Genomic DNA, 21,468 nt, shown 5'->3' with positions numbered 1-21,468 from the left:
TCTCCAACTACTGTCTCTAAGTTTAAACTTACAGCAGAATGCTGAACTCATTGCTGAGAGATCTCAGGACAATTTCTGCAAGACTGGCGTACAATTTGGGGTTATGCAGGATAATTAGCTCAGGTAATTACATTCTGATCACCTCCATCCCCCTGCAGTTTCAATTGGGCGTGGTACAGTTCTGCATATCCCACCCTAAATTGTTGAGCATTTGCTATATAGTGTGGGAAAGTTTTTATTCCAATCTGTTGATAGTTTAAATGATTTTGCAGTAAAACTTTATAAACCCCTTCTCAAACCAAAGCACCCAGCAAGTAGGCATCAGTGAAGCTTTCACTGTAGGTGTGGCCATTTTAAAGGTCGCTGATTGTTCATTAGATGTTTTAGTGTTAATATGTTATGTTGTGTGTGGGTAGTATCACTCATGAGGCCACTTACTGCAAAGGGAGCTGACAATGTTTTTTCATCCTTTTTCATCCCTTTTTTTTTTTTTTTTTGTTTTTGTAGTCTTCATGCCTTGCTGCTTTTTCTAAACAATTTTTCCATCTCTGAGTTTACTCTTAAAATACCATCTTTATTACATTTGGAATAGTCATGGCTTATTTTAACCATTCATTTTGCTTTAAATTATTTGGTTGTTGTTTTGCATTTATACTTGCATAGACTCTTTTCCTGAATAAATTTAATTTCTTCTTGTTTGGTAGCTATTAAAACAGGCCACTTTTCAACCAGTTTTAAGATGAATGTGTTACCTTCTGTAAGCTTTTTCATTTTGCGCTGTTGAGTATGTTTATGCTATAGTAGCTTCAACTCCAGTTGAACTAGGTATGAAAGAGGTAGCTTTAGTACTTGTACCAGAAATACAGAGTTTATGAGCTTGTCCATGTTCCATAGTTTTTGTAGCCTGTTATGAATTTTGTGGCCAATGACCAAACTAATGTAAAGCTTTGGTGGAAAGGTTTATGCCCAGTTGCACTAGGAGCAGGTAGTTCAGTTTGGGCATTTTCGTAATGTGGGAATGGGCTTTTTGCTCTTCTTCAACCTCCAGTCAAGTGCTTCATTTTAAATGGGTAAGTAGTTGCGCCAAGCCATTTAAATAACCTGAAATGTAGAAGCTGTTTTTTCTGTAACAGTGGAAGAGATTACTTTCATGAAAATTTGTTGTTGTGCTTCAGCAATCTCTTATTCCAAATACTTAATAACTACCTTCTATTATTTCTCTGATGTATCTTTCAGACCTTGAATGTTGTTTTTATTATGATTTAAAATACATTAATTGTAAGATTTCATATTATGATTTTAATTTTTTTTTCTTTTGAAATACTGTCTTCAGGTGCATTGTAGCTGGAGATACAGAAGTTTTGTATCATTAAAAAACATATTTTGTTCTTTAATTTCACACAGAAGGCCACCTTCCTGTAGTGGCACTTGCTGCAGATGCGTCCTTGCTTAGTTTACTGACTCGAGTACTTGGTCATGTCCAAACTTTAGGGACCTCTCTGTGCCAGGGGTTCTCTCTGTTCTTCTACATGCTATCTTCATTCAGATCATTCTGCATCTTTACTTAGGTTTATAGTAGCACTGAAAGGAGGCCATGTCCTCCAGACTTCCTTTGGGATGGTTTTTTTTTCAGCAGAAACAAGATGGATTTTTGAGGACTAAGGGTAGGGAACAAACTTGTTTGACTGTTTTAATTTTTCCACTTCCAAATCGTAATTATTCTTGAATGTTTACATAAATACAGTTTTTGCTTTAAAAGTCTTAGTTAACATGATCTAGAAACACATGGAAGTGGTTAATGTGATTCTGACTAAAAATGCCTTGCTTTTAGTATTCCTTCAGTGATAAATTAGGAAAATCAGTGGTTTTAAAAACTTCTGTTATGTAGATTTCTAAAAAAACTTCTGAGTGAGGTGTGGACTCCCATGCAGCAAGTAGAAACCTTTTCTGTGGAGACTTGCTTTTCTGAAGGTGTGTGATTTCATGTGTGCTGCAAGCAGTTAACTCCTTAATTGTGAAAACAAATAGACTTGCCAACACTAATGCTTGCTGGCCATTTGATCAGCTGGATCAGGATCAGGTTACTGGTTTGGCTCAAACTAATCCTCTTCCCCACATCCTCCTGCTTCCCCTTGCCTCCCATCCTTCCCTCTGATTGAAGGGGGCCTACAAGGATGTCGGAGAGAGACTCTTCATCAGGGACTGTAGTGATAAGACAAGGGGTAATGGGTTTTAACTTAAGCAGGGGAAGTTCAGGTTAGATAAAAGGAAGAATTTTTTTACCATGAGGGTGGTGAGGATCTGGAACAGGTTGCCTGAAGACATAAATGCCCTGTCCCTGGCAGTGTTCGAGGCTGGGGTGGATGGAGCCTTGGGTGACATGATCTAGTGTCAGGCGTCCCTGCCCGTGGCAGGGAGGTTGGAACTAGATGATCTTAAGGCCCTTTCCAGCCCAAACCATTCTGTGATTGTATGATTATCAGCTGAAAATTCACAATCATAGCATCCTACCTACCCTCTGCATGGGTAGGGGCACCTTCCCAGGTTACTCCAAGCCCCATCCAACCTGGCCTTGAACACTGCCAGGGATGGGGCAGCCACAACTTCTCTGGAAAACCTGTCTCAGCTCCTCACCACCCTCAGGGAAGAATTTCTTCCTAATATCTAATCTAAATCTCTCTCTTTCAGTTAAAGTTTAAATCCATTTCCCCATCTCCTGTCACTACATCCCCATGTCAAAAGCACCTCTGCATGTTTCTTGTAGGCCCCTTTAGGCACTGGAGACTGCTCTGAGGTCTCCCTGGAGCCTTCTCCAGGCTGAACAACCCTAACTCTCTGAGCCTGTCACCATATGAGAGGTGCTGCAGCCCTCTAAGCATCTTTGTGGCCTCCTTTGAACTTGCTCCAGCAGCTCCACATCCTTCTTGCACTGGGGCCCCAGAGCTGGATGCAGTACTGTGGGTGGGGTCTCATGAGAGCAAAGGGTGAGAATCACCTCCCTCCACCTGCTGGTCACAATATCACCCTAGTTTTAGTGAAGGCACAAAGGAGGGGAGAGGAACGCTTGTGGTGGAAATGCTTGGAGAGGAGCAGTAATGCTGGGTTGAGGACAAACCTCGGCTTGCTGTTTATGAGCTCTGTCATAGTTTGTCAGAGGCTTCTCTGTAGCTGATTCTCCCTTTCCTTCGTGAATCCACAACTAGGCCATAGATTGCAAGATTTTTTTGGTTGTCAGACCAAAAGTCATTGGAGGGCACTCAACTTGGATATGAATGGGTGTCTTTTTCTGTCGAAGACAGAGGGAATGTTTGCAAGTGTGAAAATTCCCACTGAACAGTGTTGTAGGTAGCAGTTTCTATTTTTGACTTGTAAACTTTAAACTTCTCTCCACAGTTTTCGTATGTATTAAATAACCTGTAATTCTAGAATTGGAGAGTTCCAGAAAATATAATGGAGGTCTGTTGAAAAAATGAAGCATATCTTCTTGTGCAAAAAAATCAGGGGCTTTTACCTGGATGAGTTGGAAAGAATTTATTTTTTTCGGAAAAAGTCTAGATGATGATATTCTTTATATTCTTAATGGCTGTTATTGATGTAAGCATTACGTACTGAAAAATACCACAGAAGCTGAGTGTTAAAAGTATTTCAATCATCCTGCGCTTGAGATATTCTTTAGGGTCATTATCACCAATGAAATACAGCATTAATAGTTGTTTATTCCAAGATCATCAAGCACTTAAGCATGACTCTTGTTATTTTTCCTTAACACTTGTGGAAAGCCAATAAATGACTGTGTGCAAACAAGTGAAAATGAGAGAACTGCAAGTAGGAGATGAGTTCTTTTAAGCCAACTTTAGCTCTTCATAAGCTATCAGTAAGGTTGACACACAAGGTCCTTAATGAAACTTGAAGTTATTAGTATGGTAGTTAATGTGCTTTAATGGAAATACGTTTCTCTCCCTCCCCTTCCCTCCAGCTTCTTGTCATTTGAAGGCACAGGCGGTATACTTACACTAGATTTTTAGGACATGAAGTTAGATATTTAGTATGTGGCAGTACATACTTTACAGACATGAACACAGCCTACTGTATTATCCTGCAACCTCGAGTTGAGTCATGTTACCGTCTTCCCCCAGACAAGTGTATCAGGTCTTACTTCTTCCCACCAAGCAGGTAGCCAGTCCTCCCGTGGAAGAGGGGCTGAGGGCATTTGCCAGGATAATGTGGGTTGGGGTGGGGAGGGAAGAGGAGCTTGTTAGGATGTGTTGGTGCTGGAGGGAGTGGGCAGTGCAATGTGTCATCCTGAAATTAGGACATAGTGCAGATGTGTAAGGCAAGGTGTGGTCCTTAGTTTGGGCACACCGATGAGAGGGTTTCAGCTACTGAAAATATGTCATGAGCAGAAAGGACAGTTTTAGTCCTTTTTTTTTTTTTCTTTGTGGTGAAGATACTATATAGCAAAGTGGGGAACATAAGAAAAAGAAACAGGATTTGAAGGGATTTATTAGATTCTGGTCAGACGACGTGGCAGAAAATTTGTTTGATCTACTTACTAGGACTTGGAACCAAATAAGAGTAAAACTAAAAATATCTCAGAGAGATTGTGAAGCCTTTTGATTTTTAATTGCTTATTATGCCTAGCCCAAAAATGCATTAGGAAGGATACCTAGCTCTTACCTAACTTTCATCAACAGATCTTAAAGTAGATCTTTAATGGGATAAATTTGTAGAAATTCACGTTTTAATACATACTTTTTACCTCTGCAGAAACTGATACACAAGGGGGCAAGTGGTTTATCCACAATCACTGGACAGAAAGTGTTTTTGGTGTATTTTTTTGGTATGTTTGACCTTATAGTTCAAAGACAAGAAAAACAAGTTATTTGTTAACTGAGGGCAAGGTTATCCGAGGGCAAAGATGAGTGATCAGCTTAACTAATTGGTACACTGGGGACACAATCACATTTTTTCATTAAATGCAGGTTTTGGAAAGACAACTTTTATCTTTTTGTACCATTGGGATAAAAATGTTTATTTAAATGCATTAAATATCCCTGAAATATGTATTGCATTTCCTCTTATGCCTATTTCCAGAAAACTTTGCATGTTAGTGGAAAAGGTAGATTGGATTTTTTCACATATACTTTTAAAATATTAATCCAGATTATTAATATTCTTGGGCGTCTGAGAAGATGCATTGTTATTCACAAAATACATTTTAAATTATGGTAGGAGTAACTGTAGGACCTGGATTCAGTTTCTCCAAAGTTAGTAAAAGTAGATTTAGAGATGTCCCAAGTCGCTGTTGTCTTTTCAGAGTCAAATGGAGAGGAAAAAGTTACTTTTAAATACCAGAAGCAAAGAAGCCCATGGCAGGGGGATTGGACCTAGATGATGTTAAGGTCCTTTCCAAGCCTAACTATTCTATGATTCTAATAAACTAAAGTTTGAAGTAGAGACTGTTGAAAACCTGTACCTAAAACATTTATTGAAAATGTTTATTTTGTTATTATTGGGACAACAGCAAATATTGAGGTGTTTCATGTTTGTTCATTGGGCCAGAAAGAAAAACTATTTAGAATTGTTTGTACTTCTAACAAAATGTGGAGGAGTAGCATGGATCACTTGAAGACAGAATGTTATTGTGTCTTAATTTTATGTCTTAAACAAGGGAAGAGGTCATAGCAAAGAGAGAAACATAGATGCTGAGAGGTTTAAGACATTAGATTGGAAACTCTCATGTCTGACTTCTGAAGTTGTGTGAGCAATCATGCTAACTTTCTGGGTGTGTCAGAGGCTTAGGTGAAGGGTGTGACCCACAAAGTGGATGGTAAGGAGAGCAAGTTTGACCATGGTGGAAAAGTCAAATATTCATGTCTGCCTGCCTGTGTTTTAGTACAGCTGAACCTGTGGCAAACTAGATGAAGTCTTTTCAGAAATTGCAAGGTGTGGTTGTGGTTTGAATGTCAGCCCTTACTGAAAAACTCGATGAACTTGCCTTTATGTACTTGTTAATGATGGGGATAGAAGTGGTTCATACTCATCCTGTGTTACCAAGACTGCTGGGCTGTAGATCTTGGAATGCTGAGACCAGCAGCATAGCGAGTTCTTTGGATATTCTCTTGGCCAGGAGGTTCAACTTAAAATCAGAAGAAACGAACTTCCCTTCACTATGCCAGAAGTAATCTTTGTATTTTAACTTTAAAATTAATCAGCTATCATGCTTTAGCTAGATGATCCCTGTAATATAACTGAAGGCAAGCCCTTGTTAGTGAGGCCACCCTTTGTATGTGTGCCCTTCAGTCTCACTGAAAGGCTGTATTGGTGGTGTCACTTTTTTCCTAAAAGGTTAGATTGAGAAGTTGTCAGTTTTATTAATTTATTTCTAGTTTGTGTTCTTTCAAAACTTAAGCACTTGCCTGTCTTTTAAGTTAAACTCTGTTAGTATCAAATTATTATTTTGAAATTCAGGGTTGGAAATGGAAGAGACTGCAGGTAGTATTCTATAGCAGTGTTTTTAAACTTGTTTGTGAATGTGTGAGTTATAAACATGTTTTCCATCTTTCTCCTTTTCATGCAAAGTAGAGAAAATAAGTAATTGTGCAGCTATATTGATTTTATTGCTTTATTTACTTACTCATTTTAGATTTTCTTTCTAGTTATAGCACTATCAGCAGTCAACTCTTTTCAGTGAAGATGTATTTTCAGTGTTTGCCCACTACCTCTGCAAGACTCATGCTCTTGAATCTCTTAGCTCAACAGTGAAAGTGCAGCTAACACATTCTGTTTTACTCTTGAATCCAAAAATAATGAAGACTGGCTTGCCAGTCTAGACCACAGATTGTATCCTGTTAACTCCAGTTATTTACTTACTATAACTGTAACTGTTAGTAAAAGTGCTTTCTGTAAGAAGCTGTGCTGGATTCTGGTTGTTCTGGATCACAGTTCGAGTTTAGCAGGTCTCATTTCTGTTAGATCCATACCGTTGCACTAAATACTGTTTTACCTCTTTGTACTTCCCGACAGTATGTAAGCTAATTTTTTGATTCTTCCATGCTTGCTTTTTCTTTGTGGCTTTGGTATGCTTTCAGGCAATTTATGATATGATTAAGATTTTATTAATTCATATTCTCTGCATTCTCTCATCATGTGAGTGTGTTTGCTTCAGTGCAGTGTTCCATTAGGAGCTTGGAGTTCAGTGCATTGGTTCCTGCTTCTGGAATTGCATTATTAATTTCTTAATTTTTAAATTTGGAGGTTGTATCATACATTTCTCTTTCTAGTCCCAGGACATTTTCATGATGTGTATACTGTTAAGGAGTAAGCTTCTGGGTTGAAACTGAAGTACTGTTTTTAATCATAAAAGGTATAAATGGTTTGAGACTCAGTTACTTGAGGGAGCAAGCTGAGTGCAGTGGAATCATTAGACCTCGTTTGCTATAAATGGGAGGAAGCAGTGGATAGACTGCTCTCTGAAAAGGCTTCTCAAATTGAAATTAACTTTTTTTCTTGTTGTAGCATATCCCAATTTGGCTAGTCTCTTGAGTGTAGTGAAAGCTCCATCTCCGTATTTTATGGTAGGTAAGTGAACGTTCTGGATGGCAGTCTAGGTGTGATTTGTTTCCTTAGAGCTCAAATTTTTAAGATTGTTAACTAGAAAATGGAGCTTGGGTTCTTATTAGATGTACCTAAAATTGCAGTGATTTCTCATTCTGGTAGCTTTGTCACTGCTTCATGGTAAAACATTTTGCATGTTAGAGCATCTTCTACAGCAGGCATCCTAACTTAAGTTAATGTTTGGCCTTGACTGTCTCAAAATTTAGACTTGCTTTGCACCTGCTACATTACTGTGTACAGTTAATACGCAGGCAAATAAGGCCCAACTGAAGGTAGTGTCCTACACAAAGGATAACCGGGAATCATCATGTCTGTTAAGTAAACGCCTTCATTACTAGTCTAGCTCTTTAGGCAGCGGCACTGATGTGATCACACTGACAGTTAGCCTGCCCTTCCAGTTTTTGAAGCTATTGCCCAGCATCTGTTCATTTGACTGAATTAGAGATCTCAAAGATATTCAGCGTTTATAAATTTTGTGAATATTGGTAACTCAGTAGCAGAGGGAGACCTGATGTGGTGGATTTTGTCTCCAGGCTTATCGCTGATATTTTGGTTTACCTGCCAGCTGGCCACTTGACATGCATGTAGCTCCAGAGTAACTACATTGCTGTGTTGCCTTTGACCAATAAATGCACAGGGCAAATGAGGAATACTAGATAATGTTGGGACCAGAAGCAAGTAGCTGGGTGAAATGCAGAGAAAGGTGGTCACAGAAGACCTGGGAGGAGTTAGGATTTTTGCATGGGAAAGAGGTAGAAGAGGTATAGGAACCTGTGCATTATTAATTTTACTGCGCACAAAATTGCTTTAATGTTAGCACTTGTAAAGCTTCATTATATGCTTGTTCCTCTTTTTTTTTTTAGTTTCATTTTCTCTGTCTTGCCTAGCCGGTTTAAAACTGGTTCTGTGGCTTACCTTGAAACTCTGCTTCTGTACTGCACAGGGCAGCTCTTGTAGTTTGAGAAAGTAATTACTAAAATTGAGTTAGCAATGATGTATTTCTCTAAGCCTGCAAATAAACTTGTGGCTGATTAAAGCGTAAAGTACATACACGGATGCTTACAGAATGCAGAAGTGAGTATGTCCACTACTAAAATTTTGTGAAAAGTTGATGTTTTGGAGTTGCAGAGTTATGGAAATATCTGGGTGTCTGCCCATGTATTTTACAGTGCTATGCAAGGTGCAGGTGTTTTGTATTGTGTGATAGTTACCTCTGCTACCACTTTGACTAAGCCTTAGTTTTAGATCCTGAATTCTGCTTAATCTAATTTAAAGTTTTAATTATGGTCGTCTGGTATAAGTATTGAATTACATTGGTGTACTTCCTAAAGAAGTGAAATAATGAGGAAGAAAAAAGTCTGGGTTTTGTTTTACTAGACTCAAATGAGTGTTAAGATTGAATCTTAACGTAGGCCTCTTTCTTTCCCTGGGTTTACCTTGAGAGGCTAAAAATTATCAAAGTTAAAACTATGTTTAAAATGAGACGTGAACATGGGCTAGTTAGCATTTAAGACTAGTTTTTAGTATTTAGTGGCTTTTTTTTAAATATTGCCAAAAGTATTTACAAGTATTCATAGTATAAGTAAAACCCACATGTAGCATATTCAGTAAATAAAGATTATATCATAAGGAATGCAGTGTTAATTTGTTAGTATTATAAGTATTTAATATTAGTTAATATTTTTTAATAATATAAATTGGGGAGCAAAATGTTAAGGCATGATGCAGGCAGCCTGTTTCACTCACAACTTGCTCTTCCTGTCGGCAGTGGTTCTGTCCTCACCTCATGTTTTTTTCTTGCACTTTTTACTCATCTGATTCCTCAGTGAAATTATTCACCTCACCAACTCACTCACTGATTTCCTGCTAACCTGGTAGGAAGCCAATATAACCAAAGGAAAGTGAACTTCCGAAGCTTTTTGAATGGGTTTGGTTTATGGGTGGGTCAGAGAAACATCAGAAGAAGATCGAAGAAGGTTGGAGTGGTGCAGCCAGGTAAGGGATTGCATGGGCCAATCACAGGGCTCAGTGGCGCTGAGCGTCTGTGGAGCTGCACCTGTACATTTGAACTTCTTTAGGCTTTGCTACTTTTTAAATACTGTGCTGTGATACTCTGTCTTTCTCTCTTCAGAACAATACTTTTTTTTCTTTTTAATTTTCTTGAGTATGTGAGACATGATGACGTTGAATTCTCTGGAGTACAATTCAAATTGTTGTTAATAAGCCTGATGAACAAATGGGCCTTGTGTGATTATCTCCTTTCATATAAGTAAAATTATCTTCTGTTCTTACGTGCTTACTAAGAATCCCTGGACCTTCGTGTTTGAAAATTGGTTACTCTGTTGTTGCAAGGGAGGACATTTAGATTTTTTCAGTGAAGGCTGTTTCCATAAGCTACAATTGTAAATTATATATGAATATAAAATTTATAGAATGTTGATATTTTTAAATTTTTTTTTTTAGTTCTCCTTAACAGAAGCAGATCCTCCAAAATTTGCTGTCTGACCATTTCTGATATACAGCTCTGAAGTAATCCCTTGCTACAGTCTTTGAATTTTTGTGTTATGTTACCTTTGATAAGCACAACAGAAAAGCCCTCTGGTAGTGTGTAGGTGATTCTCACTGGTGTTAAGACTAACGCTGTTGGTGTGTATAATGCTGTTAATGAACATATTAGACAAAAAGTGCCATGAAAGTATGAAGTCCACTTTCAGTTAGTCCTAACTGTGTGTTTTACAGTCTAAAGAAGAGAACAAGGTCTTGCAAAACTCTTACAAGAAGGAAGAACATAATGTGACTGTTTAAGCATTTTAATGGCAGAGATAATATCAGTAGAATAAACTCATGCTGTGCTTCTACATATCTTGATTTTCCTAAAGCCTTTTTCTCTTTACTGCACTATTAGTTCTTTTGCAAGTAGCGTAACTGTAGCAGTGTCATGTATGATATGCAAAATACAGTGGGTTAGAGAAACCAAATGCTTGTTCAGAAATACACGTGAAGTATTATAGAACAGTTTAATATTTAAAATTCAATATTCTGGTAATGTTTTCAGAATAAACATTTTTAGTATTTCATACAAGCTGGTGATAGAGACTTCCCTTTTACTAAGCTCAAGTTTCCTCCTCTTCTGTTTGGTTACATAAAAATGAGGCAATTAAGTATGGCCTGATGTTCTTTACTTTCCAGAAAGATGAAGGTAGTGATGCTAGCTTGAGTGATAGCCACGTATCTCCTCCCGCCAAACGTACCTCAAAACATGCTGATCCTGTGTGCAAAGACAAATCGAAATCACGCAGTACTGGGCAGCGAGAGGAATGGAGCATCTCAACTGGACAGTCCAGGTAACTTGGAGCCAAGAGAAAAATGAAATCTTACCCATTTTTCCTGTATTGTTAACCTGCGTATACTATTTCTGCACTGAGCTGCAGCTCATGCTCTTGAGTGTACTTTTAAAGTGTGTTATTTTCATACAGTTTTCTTTTACTGGAAAAAGACTCTGGAATGTGGGTTACATCAGTCCTCTTGTCTTTGTGTTTTCTTTCTATGCGTATTTGTGCAAAAGTGGAAAGTAATTTTGAGATGCAGTCTGAATTCTAGTTTCTTCATACATCCAAATTTAGTGACTTAATTGGTATTTTTATATACTCAAGCTATAAAAGACATATTTTAATTAGGAAATCAGTATTCCATCTATGGAATAGATAATGGTCAAGTTTCTTTCCATTGTTGTTTTCAGCCTCTCTTTGGTTATAAGGACTCAAGTAAATTACTGTATTTTAGTGAATATAGCCTCAATCCTACCACATTTTTATAACTTGAAAGAGAAGCAATTTGTTGCATTTTTTATCTCTGATTAATAGTATTTTACAAAACATTCTAGTGCTCAAAAGGTTCTTCACATGAGTACAAGTGATTATGAGACAGTATGTTCCTGGGCCATGACCTTTCAGTTAATACTGGTTCTTTTGTAGCTATGTGTTTCATATTTATGTACAAATCAAAATCATTCTTGCAATGCTTTGTATGTAAGAATGACTCTGATTCTCTACTGGACATCTGCAGGGATGAAGTATACTTTTAAACCATGTAAATCTTTAAATAGATCTCTTTTCTTGCTTGTTTTTTCTTTTTAACACAGAATAAATTAAATATAGCATATTATGTGCCATGGTCATCTGTGAATGTATTGAAACTCATGCACCTTCTGTTTGTTTTAAGTGTAGACTTGTACCTGTTAAAAATTCTAAGAATTAAAAAAATACTGTGGCTAGGAGAATTTAGATCACTATGTCAAATGAAAATTTGGCTAGCATACTGAAGCTCATATTGTTACTCATGTAGAGCCCACTGCGACATGTCTTTGCATCCAAAGCTCTGGGTCTAGTAGTGATCTTGAATTGCAGAGCCTTTTCCCCAAAGTTTTGTTGCTTCTACTGGTTTATCCGAAGTGTTTAAATTGTAATTGCCTTTGAAGAGCTATATTAGGTTTCTGTTCTGAAACTTAAGGGGAGAGTTAATAGTAGGACATGGCATGAGGGAACACTGGAAGGATTAATAAAAGAGATGTTTAGTTAATTGGGGGGGATTCATATAATTGGTATTTGGCAGTTTTGTCCCCATGCCAATGTTGTTCATGAAGCAGACTTTTCAGAGGCTATGTGTCACAAACATTTTGAAGTCATAGTATATCGTGTAACATTCTATGTTTGAAGTTTATTTTCGCAGTATAACTTTTGCTTGGTGAAAGAGTGTTAACGTTATTTGTGTGTCTAATGCAATTGTTTCCTAGGTTAACTTCTCAACCTGGTGCTACACTACCAAATGGACGTAGCTTATGTAAGTGTATTACAGTGGACATCTTCTGTCTATTTTTACATTTAACAATTTTATGTCAATGATTTTAAGTTGCATATATTTTTGATAACCTCACTGATTACTCTGAGCATTTTGACTAGAAAAGTTACTGTTTTGGCTCAGTTTTCTTCTGTCAACATCTTGGATGCTCTCTGTGGACATGGGGAACATTCTTAGATGAAATTCCATTTCTCTTCTCAATTCAGACCTCTTGGCCGCGATCTTGATGTTTTCCTTAATTCCCAAATTTACTGTTATGAACTAATTTTGGCCATCCTCTCCCAGCTGGTCTCTTTAATTTACTTACTCTCTTTGCTCATTTAAAATTTGGCCTTCTGTGGTTCTTTACATAACCCTGCTATTGTTTTAGAGAGACCTGCCTTGTCTGCAGCTCCTGCTACCTTAAGCAATTTTCCTATATGCTTGTACCTTACAAACTTGCCACCTCACTGCATATCTTAGCTAAAGCCACTTCGTCTTTCGTGTCCCTTTTTCATCAATTTTGTCTTGTTTAGTTCGGTGTTGACTCTATATGTTAAACCATAAGCATATTTGGTATTTTTATTATTTATTGTTGTGCCTAAGGAACAATCAGGAGTGGGATCTCTTTTTGTATGGCACTGTACAGAGTAGCTGGTATAGATTTGCTTGTGAAATCAATATATTGTATCTGACCTTTTGATACTGTACTTGAAAGACTAAGAATTGAAACTGAGGCCAAGTGTGCATTTTAGTGTTGATTTTAACTTAAAAATATCAAATGGATATTTGAATGCCAAATTTTTATAATAAAATGAGATTATTGTATAAGGAACAAGCTTGAGTCTTAAGAAATAGATTGTAAAATAACTGATAGCAATTTAAAAAAAATATATTTCTTTAGTGAATATAAAGGGTGCTTATACTGTGCTCCATAACTTGTTTTATTGTCCTTGCAAAATATTCTCTTATTAATTCTTATTTGTGAAAATGTTGTTTCCTGCATTTTGAAGTAGTAATACAAATTTCTCTTAGCTCTCAAAAGCCACCCCCTTCGAGGGGAAAAAAAGGGAGATGGGGACCATGCTTGCATAAACGGAGATATAGAAGTCAGAAAAAGTTGTCGGTCCAGGAAAAACAGATTTGAAACTTTGAATCAGAGTTTATTGTTTGATCAGCTAGTAAACAGGTATGTGGGGATACTTCAGTTGTATTCACAAAGCATCTTAATGATTGTTTTAAAAGTTAGAAAACCTTGTCTTCCAGTGCCATCTATGTGTTTTACTGTGGGAATGTATTAGCATTGAGGTAAGCTAGATTGTGGTTTGAGTTGCAGGCTTGGTCCTGTGCTGTAACTGCCTGTGTTATCCACGCTCTAAACGCAAAACAATTTACCAGGCTTCCACTGAGGAGTAAGCTACTCTGTGTTTACACCTGGATAAAACTGTGTATGTTGGCAGTTATTGCAGAGTGGCTGACGTGCTGTAAATCCACATTGTAGTTTGTTTCTTAGTAACCTGTTTATGTAGTGATACCCTAAATGTGATGTAAATTGGTGATCAGCAGCAGTGCTTGGAAGCATTCTAGATTTTGCTTGTATGATTTTTATCATAAAATACCAAAAGTTTGTAGCTTGTTTTTGTTTTTGTTTTTACCATTCGTTAGTAATTCACACAGGGTGGGTGTCGCTTTTTGACATTTACTGTGCAGACAAAGTAGGTCAGAGAGGGAGGCACGGTCTGGTCTGAGCATAGGAATGGGAGCCAGAAATACTTTTCTTGAAACATTATTTCTCTGTGGCCCTGGGCAGGTCACTTAATATGTCACCATTTTCCCACCTGTAAAATGGATTTTAATAATCACATCTTTGAGAGAGTGCTTGCTCTTGGAAAATGATTTAAACAAGCATTTACTTGCCAAGTATGATCTTTATTGTTAAATGCATTCTGTTGAACCTTTATTAATTCAATTTTCTTTTTCAATTTGCTCAGTAAGTACTTGGTATCAATTTACAAATTTATATTGAGTTACATTTATTTTTTCTAGCTGCAGTTGAATCTTCCTCTCCCCATCAACAGTAGGAAAAAGTCTACCATGAAGTTTGTAATTTGATATGATCATGGTACTGAAGTCTGTATATGAACTTGTACTGTTCACACTGATAAGAGTGTGTCCTGTAATCATTGGAGAATTTTAAGAACAGGTTAGACAAATGTCTGTCAGGAATTATTTAGGTATTGTGTAGTTTGTTCTTGCCTGGCAGAGCAGGTGGACTTTTCCAGGTCCCTCCAACCCTATTTTCTTTGATAGCGAACTGCCATATCATTTTACTTGAAGTAGTTATGTCACATGACAGATATTTTAGAAGAATTGTTTAAAATTACGAGTGGTGCTCCATAATGAAATCTTGACTTTACTGACTTCTATAACCAGAACTTCACAGACTTCTTTCTTGGCAGGCTTCACCCTTCAGATTTCCTTTTAAACAGCTTGAAAGAAAGGAAGGGAAAGTTTCTGCCTTCTTAGAATTATTATACAATTACAGTAGAATTCCAGTGGAAATCTGCTATAATATCTGTGGGAAGCAGTAACTTGGTGTTCAGGACAGGTGGCCAAATAGTTGACTTGGCCTGGGTAATACTCTGTAGTTTTCTTCCTTAGGAGTGAAGCATCTTGGCCAAGGTTATTATTTATACACCTCCATTGTTTTGGCAGCTGTTTACAAATACTTCAGATAATGAAAATTTAGACTAATTAAATAGTAGAAGAGAAGTGGTAGTGAGGTCAAATGCCGAATGATGAAATTCTAGGTGTTACTGATTTAACATTTAAAAAAACCCCAAACCTTTATGTATTAGTGACTTCCTGAGGCCAGGGTAAGATGCTGTAAAGCTTATGGGGTGAAGGCATTAATTGCTTTCCCAATATCGTAATTATGTAGGTGAAAAGCTTTAGTTTCTTATTTGACACCTAATCTAACATCTAAGCAGTTACAAATTTATATGCTACAATTTACTCTGAGCAAAATTTTTTTTTTAAATGTTTAAGAGGCTGCGGTCGGATTTGAACCTTGAATTTTAATAGCATCAGCATTTCTTCTTTGCATGTGGCTTAGCTTATATTCTGTAGGTTAGTCTTTCAGTTTTCTTTATTATGGTTGGTTTTGTCATTAGTTGATAAATTCAAGTAGATATCCTAAAATTTTCAGATTTTAGTTCATTTGTTTTTTTAGTTGACTTGTAGGCCTTGGAATAGCCAAGGTCTGTATGTTAAGTTGATGGATGTTATGTAAAAAGTTGTGTGTGTCTGCTATTTTAAGTCTAAATTTTTTGTGTTAACTGTTGCATATATTTTAGTACTGCTGAAGCTGTCCTACAGGAAATGGATAATATTAACATCAGGAGAAATAGGCGGTCTGGGGAAGTAGAACGGCTACGGATGTGGACAGATACAGAATTTGTAAGTGCAGAGTGTCTCAGATTTAGGATAAAAGTAGTATCAAGGGGAAGTGCATTTGTTTTTGCAGTCTCTGCATTTGTCTGTAGCTCTGTCAAAAGGTTGCAGATTCTCTTCAGTGGATAACATCAAAAAACTTGATAAATTCAGAACAGTATTAATAGTGTATTTATTGCTGAACTGACTACCGTGCTCTCATGATGTACTGTGGTGGTTCTCAGTTGGTTTGAAGCACACTCTGGTAGTCTGAAAACAGGACCAGGGACTTACATGTGCTTTGTTAACTCAAACGGCTTGATACTGATGTTAACTATGTATTAGATGGACTTAAGTACTGAGAGACTTATTTTACCACTTACGAAATGAGGCTGCTTTTGTAGTCTACCCGTGGAGGGCTTTGTTGGAAAAACACTTACGGGGTAGGGATTGTGTAGAGTGTTACTGACTGCAAGCTGCCATTATGAGTGACATGGGACAGTACTGATGGGAGTATATGTTAATTTTATTCCAGGAAAACATGGATATGTATTCTCGAGTGAAAAGAAGGAGGAAATCACTGAGGAGAAATAGCTATGGGATTCAGAACCACCATGAAGTGTCCACAGAAGGGGAAGAAGAAGGTATGGATTGTAAAGAATTCTAAGGGTTTGTCTGAGAACCCTTAGAATTACTTATTATAATTACTTATTATTGCTTTGTACTTAAAACCCAAAGCTCTTCTCAATGCAAGATAGCACTATATTGCACTACAGAAAGTAATTTGGTTTTGGATATGGATTTGGAGTTACTAAATAGAACAATTAATGTGTACACTTCAGTGTGTACTTATTTGCAGTAAGTACTGTACAAGAAGTTTTGGAGATCTCTGGATGGTTTTCTTTAAACAAAAGCAAGTTTATCTCAAAGTAGCAGAAGAAAGCCTGTTTTCTACATTTTTATATACTATGTTTCCATACTCTTTTTTGTAACAGTAAGTAATGGAACTTTCCTTCTAATCCCTCTAGCAATCCTCTGGTGGAAGCCAGGATGTGATGCCTGTAGTCTTACAACTATGCTTGTTCTAACTGGCTTGCTGTTTCTCATATGTTGAATGACCATTACCAGAAGGAATGTGTAATAGTTCTGCATCCTTCGTTTGGGGAATGCATTAATCAAAGTCTCTGTTTTCTGTCCATCCACTGAATTTTAGAAGGCTTGTAGACATACAGCTGGATTTGAAATTCTACTTTCCTTTAGAATTTTGGATTAAACTGGCTAGTGGGTTCAAAAAGTATTAAGAAAGAAGGGATTATGGCTAACTTTGATGGCATGGTCAACAGCATACTTGGCTTCCTTAAGAAATCAGACTCAGACTTCAGGGATCCATACAAGGTTCAGCATAGTGTACCTTGGTTTTGAAGTGAAACTGCTGGAAGAGGTAAGGGTTGTTGCAGTTAATAAGAATGCAGTCTTAATTCTGAGATCCATGGATGGAAAGTCTGGTCCTGTTAATAGATGGACCTAGGTGGTACCGTTATACAGTGAATTATTTGCTTTGTGCAAAAATGATATTGTGCATGATAAAGTTGTACTTATTTTCATGCTGTGTCAAATACTAGATTTTCTGAGGCTCCTATGGGAAAAGAGACAAAAGACACTATTCTTAATTTGAAGGATAATTCCTAAAGAAAAGTAGTAGAAGTGATACTCAAAGTACTTCATAACTAAAGCTAATTTGACTGCATTTTTTTTTTTCTGTTGTTTTTCCAGAACTTTCTGTGGGAAACTAGAAGGAAGTTTGACAATTTGCTGTAGATTTATCTTCAGATTTCCTGTGATTTACCAAGTAGTGTTAATAATCCGAGGGGAACAATTATTCTCAGTGACCATTATAATGTTAATGTTTAGGATGAAGATAGCTCTGGCATCAAGTAGAAGTGTTCTGAAAATATTTTTTGCCCCAACAGAGTCCCAGGAAGAAGATGGAGATATAGAAGTAGAAGAAGCTGAGGGAGAAGAAAATGATCGGCCATATAATCTCAGACAGAGAAAAACTGTTGAAAGATACCAGGCCCCTCCAATAGGTGAGTAACTAGGCAGTGATGATGGGGTCCTGTTCTGTTGACCTCTGAGAATACCATGTGTGTGGGAAGGGAAAAGCTGGATGAGTTGCCTTCATCCCTGACAGAGAGTACCCATGCAACTCAGGGCTGACTAAAGGTTACAGGAATGTTGTTAAGGTCATTGTCCAAATGCGTTTTCAACACTGACAGGATTGGGCATTGACCACCTATCTAGGAAGCCTTCTCCAGTGTCTGACATCCTTCTCAGCAAAGAAGCATTTCCTAATGTGAAGTCTGAATTTGCCCTGATGCAGTTTTGAACCATTCCCCCATGTTTTGTCACCATATCTCAGGGAGAAGAGATCAGCAGGAGCTCCCTTTCCACTTCGTCTCCTTAGGCAGCTGTTGTCCCTCAGCCTCTTGTCTCCAAACTAGACAAACCAGACTAGACAAACCCTGTGGCCTTAGCCATTCCTCACAGGACATACCATTAAGGATCCATCAGGATTCAGTGTAGTGTCTCTTGATTTTGAACATTTTAATACTTCTGCTTAAAATAATGTATTCTATGCATATTTGGTTTAGATTAGCGTTGTATGCAGTGTCCTGTATCTTAAGGCAACTTGGAAATTGAGTCTGTAATAGAGAAATGCTGTGCTTCATTTGTTAAAGAGAAATTTCAAGACACGCATTATGACCAGCTGTGAAGAGGTTTCTGTATGTGGTTTCATGTCCTGCAAATAAAGTAAAAATGCTAGTGCCCTGAATGAATTACGTTCTGTGAAACAAAGCATAAGAGTTTTGATTTCCCTCCTCCTCCCTTCCAATAACATGATTGGTAAAGCAGTAATTTACAACTTCTGTGCTGTGTTTAGATTAGATCCTTATTCAGATTATTCTTTTGTAATTGATATTACAAACATGCAACTTCTCTTATTCAGTGCCAGCTCATCAAAAAAAGAGGGAAAATACACTGTTTGATATTCACAGATCTCCTGCAAGAAGAAGCCATATCAGGTAAGTGTCAGTCTTTTGATATGTAGTTGTTTGCTTCCCCTCAGTGCATTCCTGTTAGCTTTTGATTTTCAAAATGTTCTTGAGTGATTGTACAGTACATTCACATATGTGAGTGGGTGTTGAATTGTATCTTGGGTTCAGATCCTGATCAGCACACAAAAATGAATTTTATAGCACTTCATTATACCAGTAGAAGCTTTGTGATAAACAGAATGGAAACAGGTGTGCTGCAAATACAGAAGAGAGTTGCTGACTGTTTTCAAACTGGTATCAAACTGAACACCTTTTTGTACAGAAGATGTAATGTACATTCTTTAATATATCTGATTCAGTTTTCTGAAATACTGTTGTAGTAAAATAAGAGATTGTTTATGCAGCCTTTGAATAACTTTACTTAGGTCCAGAGCAGAAGTTAAACTATAATACAGGTATTTTGTAAAACTGTTCTGTTGTTCAGAATTAATTAAGAAGAGACCATGTGCTTTAGGAAATACAGAGATTTTTCAAAGACTACTTGGAGGGAAGCACCAAACTGAGTAAGGCCATCCTGATGTGGTTGGAAGCTTTCCTAAGTACAGTTGCTGCCTGATGAACTTGGGCAGCTTATTGACTGAATACCCAGTCACACTTGCTGAGATAGCGTGGAATGGACCACATATCTTATGGGGATCTGCTGTTTTAGTAATGTTCATGTTGAAATCAGATGTTATTGCCCACTGAGATTATTTTGATACGTAATAAAAATCTGCATGCATTCTAAGCCTGAACTGTACTGTACTTGCTGTTTCAATTTTCTTTTTTATAAAAGAATCAAAACGTTCCATTCTACTGCAAAAATGACTGAGTTTATGTTTATTTTGCCACTTCAATAGGAGAAAGAAGCATGCCATTCACAGCAGTGATACAACCTCTTCAGATGAAGAACGTTTTGAAAGAAGAAAATCCAAAAGCATGGCCAGAGCAAGAAATAGGTATCAAAACATCCTTGGTCTTTAGGAGGGTTTGATTTTTATTGTTCGTAAGAAAGCAAGTGGAACTACTCTATAATGTTCATCAGTTCTGCAGACTTTTTTTGATTCTGCCTGTAATTGCCTGCAGATACAGTTTAGGAGGATTCCTGGTTATATATTAAAATAGATTTGAAGTCTTATGAATAGGTAATTAACAATAGTGATTAAAAGATGGAAAGATAAGAATATCTGTTTGATTCAATTGGATTATAATACAAACAACTTCTGTCAGTTAAAATAGGTTTTTGTTCTCGGTGGTGTTTGGTCTGATTTAGTTCAGTACTCTCAATACTAGCTCTTACTCTTCTCTCTGCCTGTTGTTTAACAATACATATTGATACTCAGTGCATATTGTTTTGACCTTATATTTATTCACCAGTTATCTAAAAGCAGAGGATCCATAAGGTATATCAGTAAATTTACTTACTGCCACAGATATAATAGTTGGAGAATGGAACAGGGGAAAAAAAGCTTTTACTCATCTTTTTCCCATCTTTGCTCTCTGCCGCACTGGTCCCTTTTCCATCCTGAGCAATTCCAGCAGTGTACAACTAAATGTAGTTCCAAGTATAACCTGTGTCTTCTTGGTAACTCCCTTTATCTGTGTATTTCGCCTGATGCAATATCTGTTTTGGGGGCTTAAAGCTTCTTCGTGTACAGTAAGAGGCTGGTACAGGTGGATGTGAGTTGTGATTGGTCTGCCAGAAATATTTCTTTCCTGTGGACTCTGGTAAGCTATATTTTGAAATATCTGTTTTCCTTCTACTATTAATCCTTTTCTTACCATGCTGAACATATGCAGTTCCTCACTGTCCGTGGACAGTGTCCTATTCTTTCGGTCAGCATTGTTTCTTCTATGTTTAATCAAAGTAGTCTGTCCAGGCTAGTTCTTCAGGTTGAAATACCTGTATGGAAGCATAAAACTAACTTTTTATTTAAGGAACTTCCAGATGTACAAGAATAATTGCCACAATAAAAAGGTTAATTTTGATTACCTTATCAATCCAGGATGGTTGTATCTTTAGGTACGAAGGCATTTAATCTCTTGGTTCTTCCAGTTGCAGCAAAATGATCAAAACAGCACAATATTTATTTGGTGGATGTTTTGTTGAACAGGTGCCTGCCTTTAAACTTTAGAGCAGAAGACTTAGCTAGTGGAATCCTGCGAGAACGTGTGAAAGTTGGGGCAAGTTTGGCTGATGTTGACCCTATGATTGTTGACAAATCGGTAGGTTTTGTTAGAACTTTGTATTATCCTTCCCTCAATTATACATAACCATAATTCACCACAGCCTCTCATTAGAGCTGAAGTAAATTCATAATAACCATACTGATCTCTGACTTCTTCCAGAGCTGTTCTCAGCCTTAGGCTGGGTCTCTGTAAGTGTCCATGTATCCTTGGCACAGTTACCTTGCAAACCGAATAAACCTCATGTGGGCAACTAGGAGTTGGCTTTTAGAACTTCTTTTACACTTTCAGAATTCATGGA

The 21,468-nt window shown here is 37.3% G+C and overlaps 1 protein-coding gene across 4 annotated transcripts in view; it reads left to right on the top strand.

Annotated features, from left to right (window-relative positions):
- ATAD2B (ATPase family AAA domain containing 2B) overlaps nucleotides 1-21,468 on the top strand; it is a 77,252-nt gene that overhangs the window by 5,425 nt on the left and 50,359 nt on the right. For 3 of the 4 annotated variants that reach the window (XM_062638403.1, XM_062638404.1, XM_062638402.1), the window contains exons 2-10: nucleotides 10,807-10,961; nucleotides 12,410-12,456; nucleotides 13,489-13,642; nucleotides 15,810-15,912; nucleotides 16,421-16,529; nucleotides 17,856-17,972; nucleotides 18,893-18,968; nucleotides 19,841-19,939; nucleotides 21,095-21,206. In XM_062638403.1, the coding sequence (XP_062494387.1) occupies nucleotides 10,807-10,961; nucleotides 12,410-12,456; nucleotides 13,489-13,642; nucleotides 15,810-15,912; nucleotides 16,421-16,529; nucleotides 17,856-17,972; nucleotides 18,893-18,968; nucleotides 19,841-19,939; nucleotides 21,095-21,206 (972 nt within the window). Of the gene's footprint in view, nucleotides 1-10,806; nucleotides 10,962-12,409; nucleotides 12,457-13,488; nucleotides 13,643-15,809; nucleotides 15,913-16,420; nucleotides 16,530-17,855; nucleotides 17,973-18,892; nucleotides 18,969-19,840; nucleotides 19,940-21,094; nucleotides 21,207-21,468 lie in introns of those variants that run through there. The other variant, XM_062638405.1, reaches the window with a different exon arrangement.

The sequence above is a fragment of the Pezoporus occidentalis genome, unplaced genomic scaffold, assembly GCF_034315485.1.
Source record: "Pezoporus occidentalis ecotype Australia unplaced genomic scaffold, CSIRO_AGI_Poc_V1 ctg57, whole genome shotgun sequence".
In the NCBI taxonomy this organism is placed as follows: Eukaryota; Metazoa; Chordata; class Aves; order Psittaciformes; family Psittacidae; genus Pezoporus; species Pezoporus occidentalis.
This window is presented reverse-complemented; position numbering and strand designations above follow the sequence as displayed.